We start from the raw sequence: 20425 nt of genomic DNA on the forward strand, positions 1-20425 counted from the left end.
CGGTGAGCATGAGGTGTGCAGCGGGCGTGCGAGCGGGTGGAGGTGCGTATGTCCTGGGGCCGGGGGAGCCCGGGGCCACGAGTGAAACGAGGTGTTAGGGGAGTGTGGAAAGGAAAGTTTGCCGGGGCCAGGCATGGGACAGGTCTGAGACGGAGAGCGCAGGGAGCCGCGAGCGGGGCTGCGGGGAGCCGGCGTGAGTGGGACAGGGGCTTCGGGGTGTGGAGGGGTCCTGAGGAAGTGTCATTTGGGTTTGACTCCTTTAGATCTCTCCGGGCAGGCGGGCTCCCTCCTCCACCTGCCCTCCTGAGGGCCTTCGCAAGACTTGGAGTCAGGTCTGTCACTGCAGGGCCAGTTAAAAGTTGCCTGTCCAAGAAGACTCATTATATACTGCCTTTATCTTTTTGCATTTTTGCCCTTATTGGCCTATGAGGGGAAAAGTGAGCTATACGTAATAACTTTCGAGAATCGAAAGTAAATCTAATAGACACACCATTCTTTTTTTTTTTCTTTCTTCTATGGCTTTTTTTTCTTCTGAGAGTTGGAGTTTTTGGTTAACTTACTTTAGGTCCATCCTAACTCTATAGACCTTAATAATGCAGTAAACGTTGGTGAAAGTTGCACGCACACACACACACACACGCACACACACGCACACACACACAGCCCCTTTTAAGTAAACTCTTATGACTGCTGCTATCCTTTAAAATATAAAAATTATGGACAGGAAGCTAATTTGTTGGACTTGTGTACAGTAATACCCATAGACTAGTGGAAGCTTGAAAAACAAGGGAACAGAGGGTAAACCAATATTCTCATATTGACTTAAAGAATGTTCTTAGAACACTAATTTTATATTTTAACCTGTAATCCATATGTTAGCTCTCAAAAGGAAAATGATACTATCATGTTCTCTTTGTTCATTTTAGGGAAGTAGGTAGTGTAGTGCTTTGTGCTTTTGGGGAATGCTAGCTAAGTAACAACTTTGAAATGTCAGTTAATAAATATGTTCCAAGACTTCTCTATCCACAATTGATAGCAGCTCACTTTGATACAGCGCTTTAATGTTTTGAAGTGCTTTCCTCGTGTAAGAATTATTATCCTCATTTTACAGATGAGGAAACCGAGGCACAGAGAGGTTAAGTGACATTGCCCAGGGTCACACAGCTAGCTATTAAGTATCTCTGAGCTGGGACTTGAACTCAGCTCCTCTGATTGCAGACCAATGCTTTTTCCATTACTTTAGGCTGCCTTCTCACAACAAATGGAAGCCCTGCTTTTTCTCTTTTTTGGTGGCAATTGAGGTTAAGTGACTTGTCCAGTCACACAGCTAGTAACTTTATATGTCTGAGGCCAAATTTGAACTCGGGTCCTCCTGACTCCAGGGCTGGTGCTCTATCTACTGCACCACCTAGCTGCCCCAAACCCTGCCTTTTCAAGTACTTTATTAGAAACCAGGTACCAAGTACTTTTCTGGATGACATGAATAATAGTGGTACCCAGATCATAGATATTAGAGGTAGAACAGTCATTTAATTCAACTCTTTATAAGAAAACTGAGGCCCCAAGAGGTTAAGTAACATGTATAAATTTACACAAGTAGTAGAAGCAGAGGCAGAAATTGAACCCCATGTCCCGACTCCAATTCCAATTCTCTTTCCACTTTTCTGAACTGTCTTTGTGAATGGAGAGCTCTCAGACAATGCAGTTTTATTTTCAGGATCATTCTATTGCTTCAATAAAAGGATTTAACATTTTAACTTCGATTATTTTTCATTCTTATTGTAAATTTTTCCAGCATTTATACCTGATCTAAGTAGTGAATTACAGAATTTTGTAATAATTTCAGCACATCGAAAGTGATGTTGCACATAGTTGAACTTTTAAGCACAATGTTAAAACAATACTTGGTTTGGATCAAGTGGGCTTTTTTTCATGTGGCTTTCTAAATATGGGAGGTAAATTGGTGTAGTGGGAAGAGCCCTGGATGGGAAGTCAGAAGACTTAGGTTCTAATTCTGGTATTGCATCTCTAACTGACTTTAGTCATCTTTTAACTTGGATCTCTCTCTCTCCTGGGCTAATATTGAAGGAGTTTGACTAGTTGATTTCCAAGATCCTTTCCAGTTACAATAAAAGTTAAACTTTTATTGTGTTTAAAAAATTCTGTAGACCATCTGGTTTATATAGATAATTGTGCTTTTGTCTGAACTTACTGTAGTAGGTAAATTTGCTAATGACTCATTTTGAATATTTACTTTCAGTACTAGGACAAGTAAATGAAAAAGTGTTTATGAAATAATATTAAATTATAGTATTATTAAACCCTTAATATTATCAAATATTACTAAATACTAAATATTATTAATAAAATATCAAATGGTTATCATGTGCCAACAGCTGTACTAAGCCCTGAGGAAATATATACAAAAGCAAACCAGTCTTTGGCCTTCAGTAGCTTGCCTAATAGGATAAGACAAATGAGGAGAGGTGTCTTTCTGGGCATAGAGGGGGTTGGTTCTATGTTTTTAAGATTAAAGATTTAAGAGAGAAACTGCTTTTTCTAGTACTATACAAATGTGCATATAGTTATCAAGGCTATTAAACCATTAAGCCATTTCTCTTTATAAATGTCACTGATAGATTTTATTTTCGGAACTGATAGATTTGTAATTGATAGGTTGTATTTTTTTTAAGAAGAAAAATAACCTCTAGATTTAATATCCATAACTTAACATGCTAAATTTTTAATGTCTCTGTCCCTTGCTTATTCCCAAACAGAAATTAAGTGGTATATGTTTGGGTGCAAAATTAGAATTAATAAACACTAAATACTATGTTAACATTGCTATTTGCTTCAAAATAGTAATTGATCCATAATCAGTAGATTGTATGAGTGCTCCTTCATTGTTGCAATATCAAATATCTTCTTATCCCTGCAATTGTTGCCTTTGTTCTCCTCTAAATCCTTCACAGGGGATCTGCCCAAAAGGCAGAGGGTGTAGAAATAGTAATATTTAAAAAATACTTTAATGTGAACAAAATGCAACTCTTAAATGTCTGTGTTCCCTAGTTCAATCTTACACCCAGGTTCAATTGTTAAGTACATTTTATTGAAACAAGCAATATTGAGTTTCATTTATTATAAAGTTAGAAACCATGTTTTTTTTTTTTTAAAGGTAATTGGGGTTAAATGACTTGCCCAGGGTCACACAGCTAGTAAGTGTCAAGTGTTTGGTTGAGGTCAGATTTGAACTCAGGTCGTCCTGACTTCAGGGCCGGTGCTCTACCCACTGTGCCACCTAGCTGCTATGTTCAGAACTTAACTCTAAGTCTGATGTCAGAGTCCTGAATTGAATGTTAGTGTATACTTTTAGAGCAATGTGTTAGAGCCACCTATTAAAACTCCCTGTTAGAGCTGTTATTTGCTGGAATTATAAGAATTGACACCTGCATTTCCAGATATTTAAATGTTACTGACTTGGTACATTTACTTCTATGCATCTATATTTAAAGGAATTAAAATACAAAACAGTAAATTACAATTCTGGACTTGGAGGAATTAGCTCTGCTAGGCTACACAGACCAAGAAAATTGGAAGGAAAAGGAAGTAATGAGAAAGGAGCATGGAGAAACAAATATATCTGGCAAATGGTATCAACATTTACCTCAAGTGGCCCTCAATAGCTGAAGTAATTCATGAAGAACATGAAGTTGTAATTAATGTTATAAACATTTATTGAAAATATTTTGTTTGATAAATAATTTTCATTATTCCTTCTGTTCAATTCAATATTCCGTATGTTCAATCTGTATTTTAAAACACTTTGAAAATTCCATGTGCAATTTTTAAGGCATATTTTAAAAATATTTGTAATACTATTCTTTCTTACATATATCTTGACATTTTTTTACCTGTGTATGTGAAGATAAGCACCTGAATTTGGCTTTCACTTTGAAGAATGGTTGCCTGGGCACTGAAAGATTGATTTGCCTAGGGTCCCATAGTTATTATTTGTCCAAGGTAGAACTCAAACCTTGGGTTTCCTGAGGTGTTCCTTGTTCTTCCCTGACTCTAAGGCAATCTTTTTATCTGTCATACCAAGCTGCCTTTCAGTGTTCTAAGTGTATCTTATGGTTAGATTTTTGCTTTCATGTTGTAGACATTTAACCCTCCTTTCCCCTTTTCTTCTTAACCTTTTTTTGTGTCTTGGATACCTTCTCAATAATGTTTTTAAATGCATAAAAATACTTAGAATTGCAAAGAAAAACCAATTATATTAAAATACCGTTTATCAAAATATTGAAAAACCCCACAAAACAAGTTCCATAGACCTCAGGTGGTCAGACTCACTGGTGTAGAGAATCAACTGAAAAAAAATTATTCCACCTCATGAAAAGTTTCTTTATTGAGATGCTTGGAGAAATTTGGTTTTAAATGTTTTACTCAGATCAGTTTTTCTTGTAGTAGTTAATATGATCTGTTGGTTACATCAGTGAAGTAAAAGGTGGGAATCTTAATAGTCTTTTCATGGCTCCATATAATGCTGGACAAACCATCTATATTTTCTTTTCTGGAGGTATAACATGCTTCTGAGGAATATTATGTAAGCTACATTTGTAAAGGTTTATGAAATGTGTGCATGAAGGAAGATATTTAAAAATTTTGAAAGGCAGGTAAAAATATTAGTGATAGAAGGGCTAAAAATTATTATCACAGGAACTTGTACTTTAGTTTTACTTAAATTGAGTAATATTTAATTTTAACAGGCTGTCAAGTTGTAATTCCTTTTTAGGAAATAAAGGCATACTACAAATTGCTGAGGAAAATAACAGACTTAAAATACTGATGGTCTTGTATATTTGCAGATTGTCCTGGATAACATAATGCCAGCTGAGCGTAAAAAGCCAACAAGTATGGAAGAAAAAGAATCTTTATTAAATAACAAAGAAAAGGAGTGCAGTGAAAGGAGACCAGTGAGTAGCAGGGAAAAAACAAAAGATGATGTCAAACTTACCACCAAGAGAGACGTAGTTAAAGTGCCTGAAGATAAGAAGAAGAAATTGGAGGAAGACAAACGAAAAAAAGAGGACAAGGAACGGAAGAAAAAAGAGGAAGAGAAGGTAAAAGCTGAGGAAGAATTAAAGAGACGAGAGGAGGAAGAAAAGAAGAAGCTCGAAGAGGAAGAGAGAAAGAAGCAAGAAGAGTGGGAGAAACGTCAGCAAGAAGAAGCAGCTGCTCAACTGAAGTAAGGAGTGTCTTATTTATTTCTGTATAGAATCTGTATAGAACCTTACAGTTCAGTGGACTGTAGAAATATAATACATGTGTTTCCATTTCTTTTTCTGATTTTCTTTTTTGAGGGAATAACAAAATTTAAAGCAGTTAAAATGAAATTATTTTCTTAAGAGTAAGTTTTGACTTCATCTTTTGAATTGGGGCCATATTTGACAAATCATCAATTCTTAGTCTGTTCTTAAGTGTGAATCTGTTTAGTTAACATATTCCGAAAACACATTGAGTGAGTAGAATGTTTTGTATAGGGCCGTGAGATGAAGCAAAATTCACAATTATTTAAGTGCTATGATACTGTGTTCACCTCTTTTCTAATGAAAATAAATTGACCTGTTAGAGTAGCTTTCCCAATTTCAAAATCGGTGAAATCAATTAAGCAAACATCTAGAATACTTCGCTAGTTTTCAGGGAGATATAAAGTTCATATACTATACTGGTCCCTGCTCTCAAGGAGCTTTTTTTTTTTTAATTAATAATTAATTTATATTTAGTTTTCAACATTCATTTCCATAGGATTTTGAATTTTAAATTTTCTCTCCCCAAGACAGCATGCAATCTGATACAGGCTTTACTTATAAATTAATATTAAGCATATTTTCCCATTAATCATGATGTAAAGAACAATTAGAACTAATGGGAGGAACCTTGAGAAAAGAAGAAACAAAAAAAAGAGAGAAAATAGTATGCTTCAATCTGCATTCAGACTCCATAGTTCTTTCTCTGGATGTGGATAACATTTTTCATTGTGAGTTCAAGGAGCTTATAGTAGAGGCTAAGTTTGGGTAGTTGTGATATCAATATTCATGTGAGTATTAGTTTCAAAATGGAATGCTATAGGAATTGTTAGTGGAAAGTGTGTTACCAGGTGGGTTATCAAAGGTGGGAAGTGGGTGCAAACACATCACTACAGCAGAATTAACTCATTTGGCTGGAGTATAGCACACATAAAGTGAAGTAATGTAAGATAAGCCTGGAAACTTAGGGTAGGTTGAGGTCTTGAAGATCTTTGAATGTCAGGAAAAGGAAGTTAAACTGGTAGGCAGTAGGGAGCCCTGTGGATTCTTGAACAGGGGAATGACATGACCAGATCTATGCTTAACAAATGTTATCCTAGCAATGGTATGAAGGTGAATAGAAGTAGGAAGAGCTGTTAGGAAGGTGTTCTAATCAGACCAATATAAAAGAATTGAAGAGTCTGAACTGGCTTCATCTTTGTGGAAATAGAGAGGAGAGGTTGGTAGCAAGAGCTGGAATCAGCTTTTCAATGGATCTTAGACGCAAGGAAGGAGGAAAAATCAAGAGTTTACCAAAAAAAAAAGACAGTATGAATAATGTCAGCACATACAGAAATCATGAAGTCAGCAGGAGGAGCTCATTTAAAGAAAAAGACGAACTTGGCTTTGGATCTGTTGAGTTTGAATTACAAGTGAGACATCTAGCTGAAGATGTACAGTAGGCACTTGGAGAGGTGGTAATTGAAGCCATGGAAATGAGTGGGATTACTGGGAGTACATAGAGAATAGGCTCAAAGACAGAACTGGGGTAGACCTTTCTCTAAATGGTGAGGAGGAAAAGAACAGCCAAAAAGAGAAACAAAGGAATTAAATGGACAAGAGGACTAAGAGAATCCAGCATCTTTGAGGCTTAAGGAGGGGAGATTATCTTGTGCGTTGGGAAAGGTAGTATCAGAAGCTTCCAGGTTACTAGTTGTAGAGATCTCTGAATATAGATGAATATTAGGAAAAATTATTGGGGACAACTGTACACTTTGTAAAGCACTTCATTTTCCACTATTGTTTTAGTTTTTCTAATTCTATTCAATCAAAACCTTCAGAATCTTTCTTGAGCAGAAAACTGAGTGCTTTTTCTGAACACATCTTAGCACCTTTCTTTAAGAAGCAGGTTATCCCCTGGACTTAAAGCAGTAGTTGGCCTAAGAATATTCAAAACCTTGAGTCCCAGGGGTTTCCTGAATTTTATGTTTCAGTTTTCTTTGTAATATTAATGGCACATAGCTATTTTTCAGAAACTCTTGGGAGTATAAATTGTTTTCAACTCATGTGAAAAAGCAGATTTTAAAAATTATGCATTTAACAAGGGATATGTTGCCTTATGCTGTTTCACTTCTTATGGGTATTACTTAATCATAGGATTTACATCTGGAAAGGATGAAATCTGGTCCAAACTCCTTATTTTATAGGTGAAGAAACTGGGTCTCAGAGTTCATGCAGGTGGTGAATAGTAGATCTTCCAACCCAGGCATGCTTTTGTCTTTCCACTGTATTGCCTCTGATAGAGGCCACTTATATGTAGTTCATTAACCTTTGATAGGATGGTAGGATCTTTAATAATTTCCGTTGCCATACTGTGGTTCCTTTTCAGATTTTCTGTCTGCTTTCAGATTTTGGGCATTTCAAATCAACCAGGTTGCTTCTTTAAACACTTGACCACTGTGTAATAGAGGGTGTATGGTTTCTACATTTTTATTTATTCATGTTTTTAGTTTGTTACTTTTTGACTACAATATTATGTTGTTGGCTTAAATTTAGCTTGTGAGTCCGCTATTTTATTTAAGATTTTGTGGATTTTTTAAAACACTGTTAATCCTCATTTGACAGGTCTCATACTTTGCTTGCATAACCTTTAGGAACCTAGGATTACCTAATTGTCATGAGGAGGCATTGAAGTGTAGGACTTTGTGGAGGAAAATGGTCTTGCCTATTATTTTTAACAAACCCAGTCATAGGATTGTAGATTAAAAAGACCTTAAAGGTTATGTAGCCAACCCTTGAAGCTAAGGATTTTCCTTCAGAGATATTTTATCCTTTAATTGTCCCTATTGTATTTTATTTGGTTTTAACTATCCACTTTCCCAACTTAAGATCATTTTGAATTTAATTTGGTACTTTATAATGCTTTGTCACCCAAAATTAGTGCTATCAGCAGATAAAATGAATATATTCTTCATTTGATCACATAAGACAATTCTCAAAATATTCACAATAGTGAAAGTTAACATTTGCATTTTTGGAAAGAATAACAGCATTAATGCAAGTGCCTTGGTTAAATAAAGCTCATACTACCATTTTAGTTCAGTAATTTCTGCTTTAGTTTCTGGGCTTGAATTATGAGAGCACTGCTTTTATGATGTACAATTTATAAATGACTCACTTAAACTTTAACAAGATATTATTTGTTTTGTTTTTATGTAGAGAGAAAGAAGAATCCCATCAGCTTCATCAGGAAGCCTGGGAACGGCATCAAGCAAGGAAGGAACTCCGAAGCAAAAACCAAAATGCACCAGACAACCGACCAGAGGAGAATTTCTTTAGCAGGCTGGACTCAAGTTTGAAGAAAAATACAGCTTTTGTCAAGAAATTGAAAACTATTACGGAGCAACAGAGAGACTCCTTGTCCCATGATTTTAATGGCCTCAATTTAAGCAAATACATTGCAGAAGCTGTTGCTTCTATTGTGGAAGCTAAGCTAAAAATTTCTGATGTGAACTGTGCTGTGCACTTGTGCTCTCTCTTTCACCAGCGCTATGCTGATTTTGCCCCATCTCTGCTTCAGGTTTGGAAAAAACATTTTGAAGCAAGGAAAGAGGAGAAAACTCCTAACATTACCAAACTAAGAACTGACTTGCGTTTTATTGCAGAATTGACCATAGTGGGGATTTTCACTGACAAAGAAGGTCTGTCCTTAATCTATGAACAGCTGAAAAACATTATTAATGCTGACCGTGAATCCCACACTCATGTGTCTGTGGTGATTAGCTTTTGCCGGCATTGTGGGGATGATATTGCTGGATTGATACCAAGGAAAGTGAAAGGTGCTGCAGAGAAGTTTAACTTGAGTTTTCCTCCTAGTGAAATAATCAGCCCAGAGAAGCAACAGCCTTTCCAGAACCTGTTAAAAGAATACTTTACGTCTTTGACCAAACACCTGAAAAGGGACCACAGGGAGCTACAGAATATTGAGAGACAAAACAGGTGATTTTCAAATGTTTCTCAGGAGTTGAGAATTTATTTTGGAGCACATACTTAAATATTAAATCACGATGCCACAGAAAAAAAAAACTTATGGAAAAGGGGCTGATTACGGGTGATTCTTAAAATACCAGGAAATTTTCAGTATGTCATACTTTTAAGAACTCGTGTTTGAATATGAAACTATAGAAGGTTTTGTTTGTTTTAGAGTGTGGCGAGTATTGTAGTTTTTACTTTGTGGCTTATTTTTTCCATTTCTATTCAGTTTTGAATCTCATTTAAATTTGGGAAAAGCATTTCATTCTCTGTCACTTTAACTGTTACTCATTTGCTCTTTTTTTTGTATAGCCTTTTCCCTTTCTCCTTTCTAACTTCACTTGATACAGTAGATTTATTTTCATTATTTCTATTTTGGATTATCCATCTCAGTGTCAGATGCTGGCAAAATATAAAGCAATCTAAAGTAGAATCAGAAAAGAATTGGTTATTGAACAGAGGTAGTTCAGGTTTATGAATTTTGGACTCAGAATACCTTGACATTGACTTGAAAAATTTCTTAATTTGCTAAAATTACTTGTAGGCAACTATGTAAAATGTATTAGAGGAGCCCCTCCCAAATCCCAAGGAAATGTATCCTGGAGAACTGATGGGCTATAGTACTGGATCTACTGATATGTACAGGAAATTCTTCAATTTGGGTCCAAACCTCAAAGTTTTAACATTGCATTAACACCCAGGGCTATAAAATATTAACAAGCTACTACCTGTGGGCAATGTAGATGCAGTAATTAATTTTTTGGTGAGAGGGCAGAGAGGCAGTAAAGAAGTTATCAATGAACAGGAGAGTTTCATGCAATTATAGTCAAGTTTTATTAGAGGAAGGAGGGGCTTTTCCTGTCCTCACTGTAGTTTGTAGTAGTAGGAATTGTGGTTTTAAGTGGCCCTTTGGGTAGACCAGGAAGGCCATTGAACCAGCACAAGAGATATAGATGAGTGTTTTTAATGAGAAAAGTACTGCAAATGGGAGGCTGGAGAGAAATGAAATGGGCTCTGGCTGTATTTGCTAGAGGAAATTCAAGGTATTTTCAGAAATAAGGCTTTAACCAGTTTAACAGCGAAGGACCAGAGTTCAAATCCTGTCTCTACTACTTGCTACATGTGTGACTTTAGCAAATCAGTTAACCTCTCAGGGCCTTGTTTTCCTTATATCTAAAAAAGAGACATTTCGACTTAGTGGTCCTCTGAGAAAGTCCCTTTTAGCTCTCATCTTTGATCCTGTGAGCCATTGCCTTTGAACATCGAGGGCTTTTGTAAATTTTGAAAGAGGAATCTCAAAATGCGTGTACAGATTTTATGGTACTAAGTTTTATATTGCGTGACTTAATGATTGCCACATTTTAGATTTAATTAGTTTTTAAAAATTTTTAGTGATATCTTCTGGTTTTTTATCACCTACATTTCCCATTCTGTCCCCTTCACTCCCCTCCTGGAGAGTCATCCTGTATAGCCAAGAATGAAAAAGGGAAAAAACAGGTTAGATTTTCTAAAAAGTGTGACATAATGTGCAGTGTTCCATAGCTGTAGACCTTAGCCTTTATAAGGAAGAAGACAAAGGTGCCTCTTCTTTCTGGGGTCGAGCTTGGTATTTATAGTTTTACAGAGTTTTGATGATTTTATTGTTATTCTTTCCATTTACATTGTTGTAGTCATTGCCTATATTATTTTTCTGGTTCTGCTTGCTTCATTTTGCATAAGTTCATAGGAATCTTCCCCTGCTTCCCTCTATTCGTTATATTCATGTTTTCTTACAGTATAGTAGTATTTCATTATGTTCATGTATGGCAACTTAATTAGTCATTCCTCCAATTAATGAACTTTGTTTCTAGTTCTTTGCTGTTACAAAAAAAAGAGTGATGCTATAAATATTTTAGTGTATTTGGTAACTTTGTTTTTATCATTTACTCTTTGAGGTAAATGTTTAGCAATGGAATATCTGAGTGGAAGGTTATGGACATTTTTAGTCACTTTATTTGCTTTCCAAATTGCTTTTCCCAATGGTTAGACCAGTCCACAGCTCTGCCAACAGTGCATTGATATGCCTGTCTTTGTGCAACCTCGACAGCATTGACTATTCCTCTCTTTGTCATAATTGCTAATTTGTTGGTTATGATACTATTAGTGATTTGGATCCTTCTTTTGCATAGTTGTAAAATACTTTGCAAATCTCTGAGAACTGCTTGTTAATATCCTTTGACCACTTATCTATTGGAGAATGGCTTTTTGTTTTTTATATTTCTGTCAGTTGCCTGTATGTTTTGGATATCAGATCCTTATCTGAGATAATTGGTATATAACATTAGTTTTTAATCAGAGCCTACATTTTGTATTATTTTGAACCTAAATGCAAATTTTCCACATTATAAAGTAGAAAAAAAGTGGGGCTAAATAATTGATTTTTAACTATGAATAAATTCAGTTTAAGACACATTTATTAAGTGTCTTCTATATGCGGTAGACTGTGGTTGGTGCTAAGGATACAAAAATCTTCCAGCATTTATATAGTACTTTAAGGTCTGTAAAGCCCTTTATGGATTTGATCTCATTTGATCCTCATAAAAGCCCTGTGAGATAGGTGCTATTATTATCCCCATTTTACACAGGAGGCACCCAGAGAGGTTAAGTGATTTGCTCAGAGTCACACAACAAGAGAGAGTTTGAGGGAAGATTTGAACCAAGTCTAACACTATCCACCATGCTATTTAGATGTCTCCAGTTCACTAGAATGCAATTGAATAGTATGTGTTATAGCTGTATATAGAGGCAAATGAAAAACCCTATGCCATATGAGACCTGATTTTATTTTTGGAAAAGGTTCTCATTGGGTTTTGAATGCTGACAGAATGCTTCCAAAATACTATGTTGCCATATAGAGCATTATTGAAGTTAGCTCTTATTTTCTAGGAGCTTAAATTTTAAGATGGTTTAAGTATATAAATTATATTCAGATATTGAACAGGCATGTGCTAATTACTCTGTTCTGGTTGGATGTGCTTGCTTTTAAATTTTTTACTGTCCTTTCTATTGGCAGATGATATTAGTTTGGGGATAGAGAATTGCTGCAACTGGTATATAACGTAGGGTAGAAGGGACCTAGAGGTCATCCTCATCATTCCCACCCATTTTGGAAGTACTTACTACAGATTTCCTAACAAATGGTCATTTAACCTCTACTTAAATAACTCCAGTGATATAGAGCTTACTTTATAGCACAATAGCACAGTCCATCATTGGACATCTAAATGGACACCTGTGTTCTGGTACATCCCAGAACAAATTTCATCCTTTGTCAGGGTAACAATCCTTTAGTTTTTTGAAGACAGTTCTTATGCCTTCTTGTATCTTTTCTTCCAGGCCAAATATTTCTTGTTCTTCATAGGATGTGGTTTCCAGACCCCTTGTCATACTGGTTGCTTCCCCAACCCATTCCTATCCCATCATCCTGCCTTCACAGTGCCATTCATTAAAATATGCTTGAAGCTCAATATAGTACTTCAGATGTCTGCTGATTACTGCAGACTACTATTATACCCTGTACCTCTTTGTTCTGGATTCTGGATATTATGGATTAATGTATCTGATTGCATGAACTGAAGCTGCAGTACACTCTTTATTCATTAAGTCATTAAAGAGTCAAAAATAAAGACTTTTTTTTTTCACATGACCAATCTAGGTCTCTTATACCCTGAATTTGGTGTGTAATTGACTTTTTTGTAACTAAGTGTAGCATTCTATACAAATCTTTGCTAAATATAATATTGTTGGTTTTAACTTAATGCACTGTCTTGTAGAGTTAACTTTGAATCTTTGGTTCTTCTTACTGTATTAACTCACCTTTCTAGTTCTGTGTCACTTGTAGATTGTATAATTATGCTTTATATGATTGTATCCAAGGCATTGATAAAAGTAGTAAACTGGAATCGGTCCAAGGACAAATCCTTGTGGCACTTCACCAGAGACAACTTTATGTTGACCTTAATGTTCTTTGACTTGTTGAACCGTGTATAAATTCACCTAATAGTACTCTTATCCAGCCCATTTTTCATCTTGTGTATTATACTTTTGGTTATTTCATCCACATGGGTACTTTGGAAGAAGTATGGATCATAACACCGTTAGAGAATAGATAGCATATAGACCTTGGAATGACACCTGAATCTGTCTTCCACTCTGTATCATTGCTTTTAACTTCAGACCTGGGGCTATTTTGTAGGCTGGGTCAGAATAAGAGTAATTTGCAGTAATAAGAGTTGACTATAATAGACTATGGACACAATTTTCACTTTATTGGAAATCTTTTTTTAAAAAGTCATTTCTAAGCAGAAAAACTTTTGATTCTCTTTATCTATGCCTTGTTATAAAACATTAACTCTAGATAATAATTCTTTCATCTCATGTCTTCAGCAAACATAGTAAGCCTAAATGTATTTTGTCTTTTCAATAGTTGGAATATGGGGGGATTTTAATCATCACATGGACAAAAATATTGTCTTAAAACATTTCAATCACATTATCCAGTAATAATTGTAAAACATTTTTGTTTGAGAAGATGTCAGGAGAGTATGTTAAAAACTAGTTTTAGAAGTTATTGAAAAGAGAATCTTTGAAATCATTTCTGCTCTAATACATAAAGATTTAAAGTGAACAGTTTTAATACATTGCTATGATATTTTCTCATTTTGTTCAGACAAAAACAACATTACCGTCCTTTACTTTTCTTACTGCCGTGCTGCTAGAGGAAGGCATTTGTGTATTACTTAGTCAAATTATTTTTAAAATGGAGACAAAAAGGATTCTTATATTTCTAAAACAAATTTTTGGGGAAATAAAGAAAGGGAGAAGAAAGGGAGAACTAGAAGCAATAGGTTTTCTTAACCCCACTGCCTGATTCCTTCAGAATTATTGGTCTGTGTTGTGCCGATTTGTCTGACTGCACAAAGTCACAACTAAAATGAATTTTCTGTCTTCTTGCCAAGGTTTTCTTTTTATAAAAGTTTGTCTAATCGAAGACCAAAATAATACGGTGTTGGCATAGTCTACCATTTCATATTTTTAGCTTCATTAAGAACTAAAGTTCTTAAATTCTCCAAGGCCCAACCCCCCTTTTGCTTTATGCTGTAAGTTGACATTCTCTTAAAACAAGTGTGTTTTAAATCTGTCTGTTATTTTTTACACGTGTTATCTCTACCAAAGCCTACTCTGATGCTTCATGCTGTGATGATAAGACTCTGGATTATAGGATATACCAACATCCTATAGCTCCAGCAGTTTCTGTCAGGTTGAAAAGGCTTCAGGTATTGATTGGCCTGATGGTGTTTATCTGTGTATATATTTCCTGGAGCCCATTCTAGTTGTAGAGACTTAACATAAGCTGGCCACAAGGTGATTATTTTTGCAGCCACACCAGCTCTTAAAGCATGTCTTCTTAATTTTATTGGTTATCATACCTGTTAGTCTGATGAAGTTGAAGTTCTTTCATGAAGTCCATCAATGCCATTACTTAGCCTTTTAAAAAGTTCCATAAAGGATTTGCTACAAACTATTACTTAATAAATTGAAGCCTTATTAGACCAAAGTAGATCAAATAAAAGGATGAAATCTGTCAGTCTGGGTAGAGTTATCTTTGTAATATATATTTGAGAAATAGGGACTATATTATTTATTTTAGCCAGGAAGTTCTCTACTGGAGAGAGGTGAGGATTACTCTGCTATATGTAAGTTACCTTGCAATTCTAAAGATCTTTTAGTTATCTTTCTTATTTTCCACAACTTCTTTTTCAGTGTTGCCCTTGCTTACTTTCCAGATCTTTAAAATATAGGGTCCCAGCCTTTCCTGTTGAATGAAAAAACATTTATTAAATGTTAACGTGTGCAAAACTGTGCTAAGCACTAAGGACACAGAAAAATCAGACTATTCAGAGAAATTTGGTTCACATCAAACTGGATCTGCTTCTTAAAAACCTATGTGACTTTGGGCAAGTTGTTCAGTCTCTTAGAAAAGAAGCTCCTTCCAGGGCTTTTGTGTTTATCTCCCCATTGAGGGTATTAGTGGTGGTGGGGATAGAAGAGCCCTTCTTCACAAGAATTGCTCCTTTCTACGTGGGCTGGTAGGTGGGAGTGGAGAATGAGACTATATTCTCAGCGTTCTTGGGCTCGTGGCCTTGGAATATCTCTCCTGGAGTCTGAGAGGAATTGGTGGTCTAGGCAGTGGTTTGGCTTGCCTGGAACATGCTGCCTCCTTTGTGCCCTCAGATTATAAAAATTTCTTCACTAAGTCCTAAATTGATGCCTCATTAAGCTGTGGAAATGACACAATCTTGACGGTTGTTCCAATGGAGTTTAAACTCTGTCAGATCCTGTAACTCTAGAAAAGCTTCATATATATAGGTCTGCTCATAGCTGTTACAGGAGAACCAACTTAATGAGTTTGGACAGGCTAGTTACCAGAATCTATAAGGGGATGCATTTCTTTGGGCATATAAACTCATTAATACTTGGTTATGGTATATGAGGATTGTGATCTGTGCAGAGATTACACTGATGAATTCAGTCATAGTCTCTTAGAATTGGAAGTGAGGTGGAAAAGGAAATCAAATAGTGAGCATACTGTATCATAAGGGTGCTTTATATATATATATATATGTACATATATATTTAACAATATATTTATTGTTATTTAACAATATTTATATTTAACAATAATCAGTTAACTTTATTTTTTATTACTCATCAAATGAAATGGCACCAATACAGTATGACTTTGCTTTATATGATATATAAAGTCCTGAAAAGATTGTAATTAAAATGAAAATTTAATTTATTTTTAGATTGAAATTGACTTCCATTGTACTTTCAGGTACATGTTGCTTTGGCAGTCTCTAAAAATTTATTGTATTTATAACTGAAAGGTACTTAGAGAGGCTTTATTTTATAGGTGAGGAAACAGAGAATAAGTGACATGTCTAAAGTCTCACAGGTAGCAAGAAACAGATCAAGAATTTAAACTAGTGTTCTTCTAAGTCTGTGCTCTTTATGTGATTTCGTGCTGCCTGGGAAAGAGCATACTTGCGACCTTTTTGCTTTTGTGCCTTTGTTATTATACACTGTTTACATTTAATTCATCTATTCATATTCTGTAACAAGTCATTCAAATGGGCAGTGAGTTTTACATACACATTTTAAAATCAAATACTTAGTAAAATAAGATGAATTTTAATTTAATTGAGACCACAGCAATTCAGTGCGCCTGGAATATTCATGGTTTAATTAATTATTTCATTACTAAAAAACTCAGGTAGAATCAGACCTATTACTTATATGCCCCTATCACAAAAGTGTTAAGGACTTTGTGGGTATCAAGAAAATGTTTATTAAATAAATGGGAAAGCTTCCTTGAGATAATTTTTCCAACAATTGTTGCTTCTCAAGTTATCTGTTATGGCATACTTTATCACATGATGATTGTAAAGTGTTAAAAGTGCATTTAAAAAATAAAACACAACACTTACTCTGAGGACTGAGCACATTAGCTTTTAACTGGCTCTGGCAGGGGTGGGTGCTTTAAAGTTGCTTTTGAAGTTTGGTTTGCTTGTTGATTTTAACTAATGAGAGAGCTGGGATGTGGAAAATGTATGTGAAAACTAGTTTTAATCTATTAAGTGCAAAAGGCTGAGTAAATATTAAAAACAAGAAGTCAGACTGCCATTAAAATAACTTTATTTTTATCTAAAGTGTTAACTTTAGTTATTTTGATAAATCTGGAGGTATCTTGTTTCTTCTCATGCCTAAATACTCAGCAAATAGAGTATATCCTGTCAAACTGGATGTGCCTGTTATATTCCTTCATAAAACAAGAGTGTGAGAACTTGTTGAAGAAATAAAAGTTGCAGGTTGTTATAATTTGACACATTTGCTAGTTCCTTTTTTTGATCACTGCCTTTTTAATCATTACCTTTCATTGATTCCTTCCTTTGTAACAGAGAGTTAAGCAAAATGAACAAAACAACCCATCTGATAGAGCATGCAGTATTCTGCACCTCTAGTCCTTTTCTATTGAGAGAAGAGAATAGTGTTTCAGCATCTGTTTCTAAGGCCAAAATTAATCATTGCAGTTAATTGGCATTCTGTTTTCTGGTATTGTTTTCATTTGTTACTGTAATCATTATGCATATTGTTAATTTGGTTCTGACCTATGTCAGTTCGTGCAAGTCTACCTATATAGTTTCTTATGGTGAAATAGAATTCCATTACAGTTATATATCCTGGTTTGTTTGGCTATTCTCCTTTGTAGTGTTCCAACCAAAATTCTAACGGACATTTAAGATATATTGGGATTTTTCTAAGCAGTCTATAGGATAATTGTGTATCAGTATATTAAAAATAAACTATGTTAATTTTATTATTATTATTTAATAAACTATAAATTTTTGGTATTATTGAGGAAAATATTTTTTTTCAAATTAGAAGGTAGAGGGTTTAAAAAAATTTTATGTCACCTGTATTTCCTGAAATATCTCTACTTCTTCACCCTCCCAAGGAGCCATCTCTGATAACAGTTAAAAAAAAAAAGATGAAAAAAATCCCAATTCAGTAAAATTAACCCACACATATAATGTTCTATGCCCATAGTCCCCAACCTCTGCAAAAAAGCAGGGAGTGATGCCTTCTTATAGCTCTTCTCTGGGGCCATGCTTGGTCATTGTAATCGTGTAGGATCCAGTTTTGATTTTTTTGTTCTTGCCATTTACATTGTTGTAGTCAGATATATTTTTCCTGGTTTCCTGGCTTGACTTTGCAGTTGCTCATGTGAGTCTTCCTGAACTTATGTGTATTTATTATATTTGTCATTTCTTATAGTGCATTGATATTCTGTTATGTTCATATACCATAACAGTCATTTCCAATAAATAGGCTCCCCTCTCCACCCCCCCCCCGCCCATTTCTTTGCTACTTCAGAGTAATGTAAATATTTTGTTATGTGTGGTACCTTTCTTTTTATCATTGACTGCTTTGGGATATATGCTTTGTGGTGGGATCTTCTGTGGGTTTAAGGATTAACTACTAGGCAAAAGATGAGTATTTTATTATACACTGTCCTAAAATAAATGTTTTGTGTTAAAGTATCATTACCCTTATTTAAATATTCAGACAGTATTGGGTAAAATTTTGGGTAGCTTAAGAGGGTAACAACTTAATGAATATGTACAGTTGAATAACAGATAAATCATACTATGAGTAAACTCTTTAACTGATAAGATCATAATAATTCATAATTAGCTTTAGCAGCCTAGGTTTAAGAATGAAAGTAAATTAAATAACTTTATTGAGACTATTTTGAAAACTCCAGTGGGAAGCAGCAGTAAGCACTTTAAAAGCAAATTACTTTTTTTTTAAGTGAGGCAGTCGAGGTTAAGTGACTTGCCCAAGGTCACACAGCTAGTAGTACCAAGTGTCTGAGGTCATATTTGAACTTGGGTCTTCCTGACTCCAAGGCTGGAGCTCTATCCACTGTGCCACCTAGCTGCCCCTAAAAGCAAATTACTTTTGAAAGTGCTCAGTCATGAAACATAATTTACTTTTTTGCTTGATTAGGTTTCCTTTTTGGTCACAGACATCCCATAGCACCTTCAGATACTTGCAGTTAGGTTCAGCCATAGGCAGGTCTTAACCACTTATGCTAATGTGACAGACATAATTTTAATTGGCCTTTGTATTATGTGACTTTTTGGGAAGGATTTTCTTTTGTATTGCTTATTAAAATTTGCATTCCTTGAGCTCACACAAATTAATGGTCAGGATTGTGCTGGATAGTAGCTGGGGGAAGCCAGGAACTTAAATGCTTTTTATTTTAATTGGTGTGGGTATTCTTACTTGTAGAAATTGAAAACTTTGTGAATGTCTCTTGATCTTTTAGCGTTGCTGTGGCCTAACTGTTCATCATTGTGACCATTTTGGGGATGAGTCTTTCTGAATTAAGCTAGTCGCGGTCCTGAAGGACTGCCCATCTGTCACCTAGCTCTTACTGGAAGCCTTTCTACCTTAGTGTATGATGATACCTATTATGTATTCACTGTGCTAAGCACTTTACAAATACTATCTCATTCGATCCTTGTAACAACTCTAAAAGATAGATACTGGCCTTATATCCATTTTATAGTTGAGGAAACTGAGGCAAAGTGAGCTTAAATCACTTGCCTACGATCACATAGCTAGTAGTGTTTTGAGGCTGTATTTGAATTCAGGTTTTCCTGACTCCAGGTCCAGTGCTTTAGTGAGCTACCTCCCTGCTAGAAGTTGTGCTTACTGGCATATTCTTTGAGAATTTAAGGTTGCTTTCATGCCACAATGAGATATGGGAATAGGGCTTTAGAGAAGGATGAGAAACCCTGTAATATTTTAAAAAATAGATTGTTATTGATATCTTTTGGTTTTATACTGTCTAAATTTCCTTCTGTATCCCTTTCTCTTCCTTTCCCAGAGAACTATGCCATATAATAAATTTTTTGAAGAAAAATTGAAATTGAGAAAACAGTAAGACAAATAATACAGCCAAGAAATCTGAAAATATATGAAACGTTCCATACCTTTGAAACACCTCTTACATCTGCAAAGTAGTAGGGATGGGCAAGGTGTCTTTCTGGATCTCTTCTTTGGGGCCATTCTTGTTTTTTGTAATTTTGCAACATTTACTTTTCTTTTTTTATGTTTTTATTTTTAAAAATTATTTTTTATTTAACAAAGTTCTATTTTCTTTCTTTTCTACCTCTTTCCCCCTGTTGGAGAAAAAGAAAAAACAACTGTAACATAAGCAGTTAAGCAAAATAAATTCCTGCATTGATTTATAAAAGTATAAATCTGTGCTCTGGAGGAAGAAAGAAAGGAAACAAACATGTATTAAGTGCCTCCTATGGTGTAGTAGGCACTTTGCTAAGTGCTTTACAAATATTATCTCATGTTATCTCATCTTACAACAACCCTGAGAGATAGGTGCTATTAATATCTCCTTTTTATGGTTGAGGAAATTTGGAATAGGCAAAAATCAAGTGACTTTGCCTAGGGTTATACATTTAGGGAGTATCTGAGGCCAA

At 35.1% G+C, this 20425-nt stretch overlaps 1 protein-coding gene across 5 annotated transcripts in view; it reads left to right on the forward strand.

Moving 5' to 3' along the window:
• Window positions 1–20425, forward strand: part of UPF2 (UPF2, regulator of nonsense mediated mRNA decay) — a 126601-nt gene that overhangs the window by 697 nt on the left and 105479 nt on the right. For all 5 annotated transcript variants that reach the window (XM_027838554.1, XM_027838553.1, XM_027838557.1 and 2 more), the window contains exons 2-3: window positions 4866–5245; window positions 8505–9284. In XM_027838554.1, coding sequence (XP_027694355.1) covers window positions 4884–5245; window positions 8505–9284 — 1142 coding nt within the window. In that variant the 5' untranslated portion in view covers window positions 4866–4883. The remainder of the gene's footprint in view (window positions 1–4865; window positions 5246–8504; window positions 9285–20425) is intronic.

The sequence above is a fragment of the Vombatus ursinus genome, unplaced genomic scaffold (genome assembly GCF_900497805.2).
Source record: "Vombatus ursinus unplaced genomic scaffold, bare-nosed wombat genome assembly UNPS02014830.1, whole genome shotgun sequence".
NCBI classification, from domain to species: Eukaryota; Metazoa; Chordata; class Mammalia; order Diprotodontia; family Vombatidae; genus Vombatus; species Vombatus ursinus.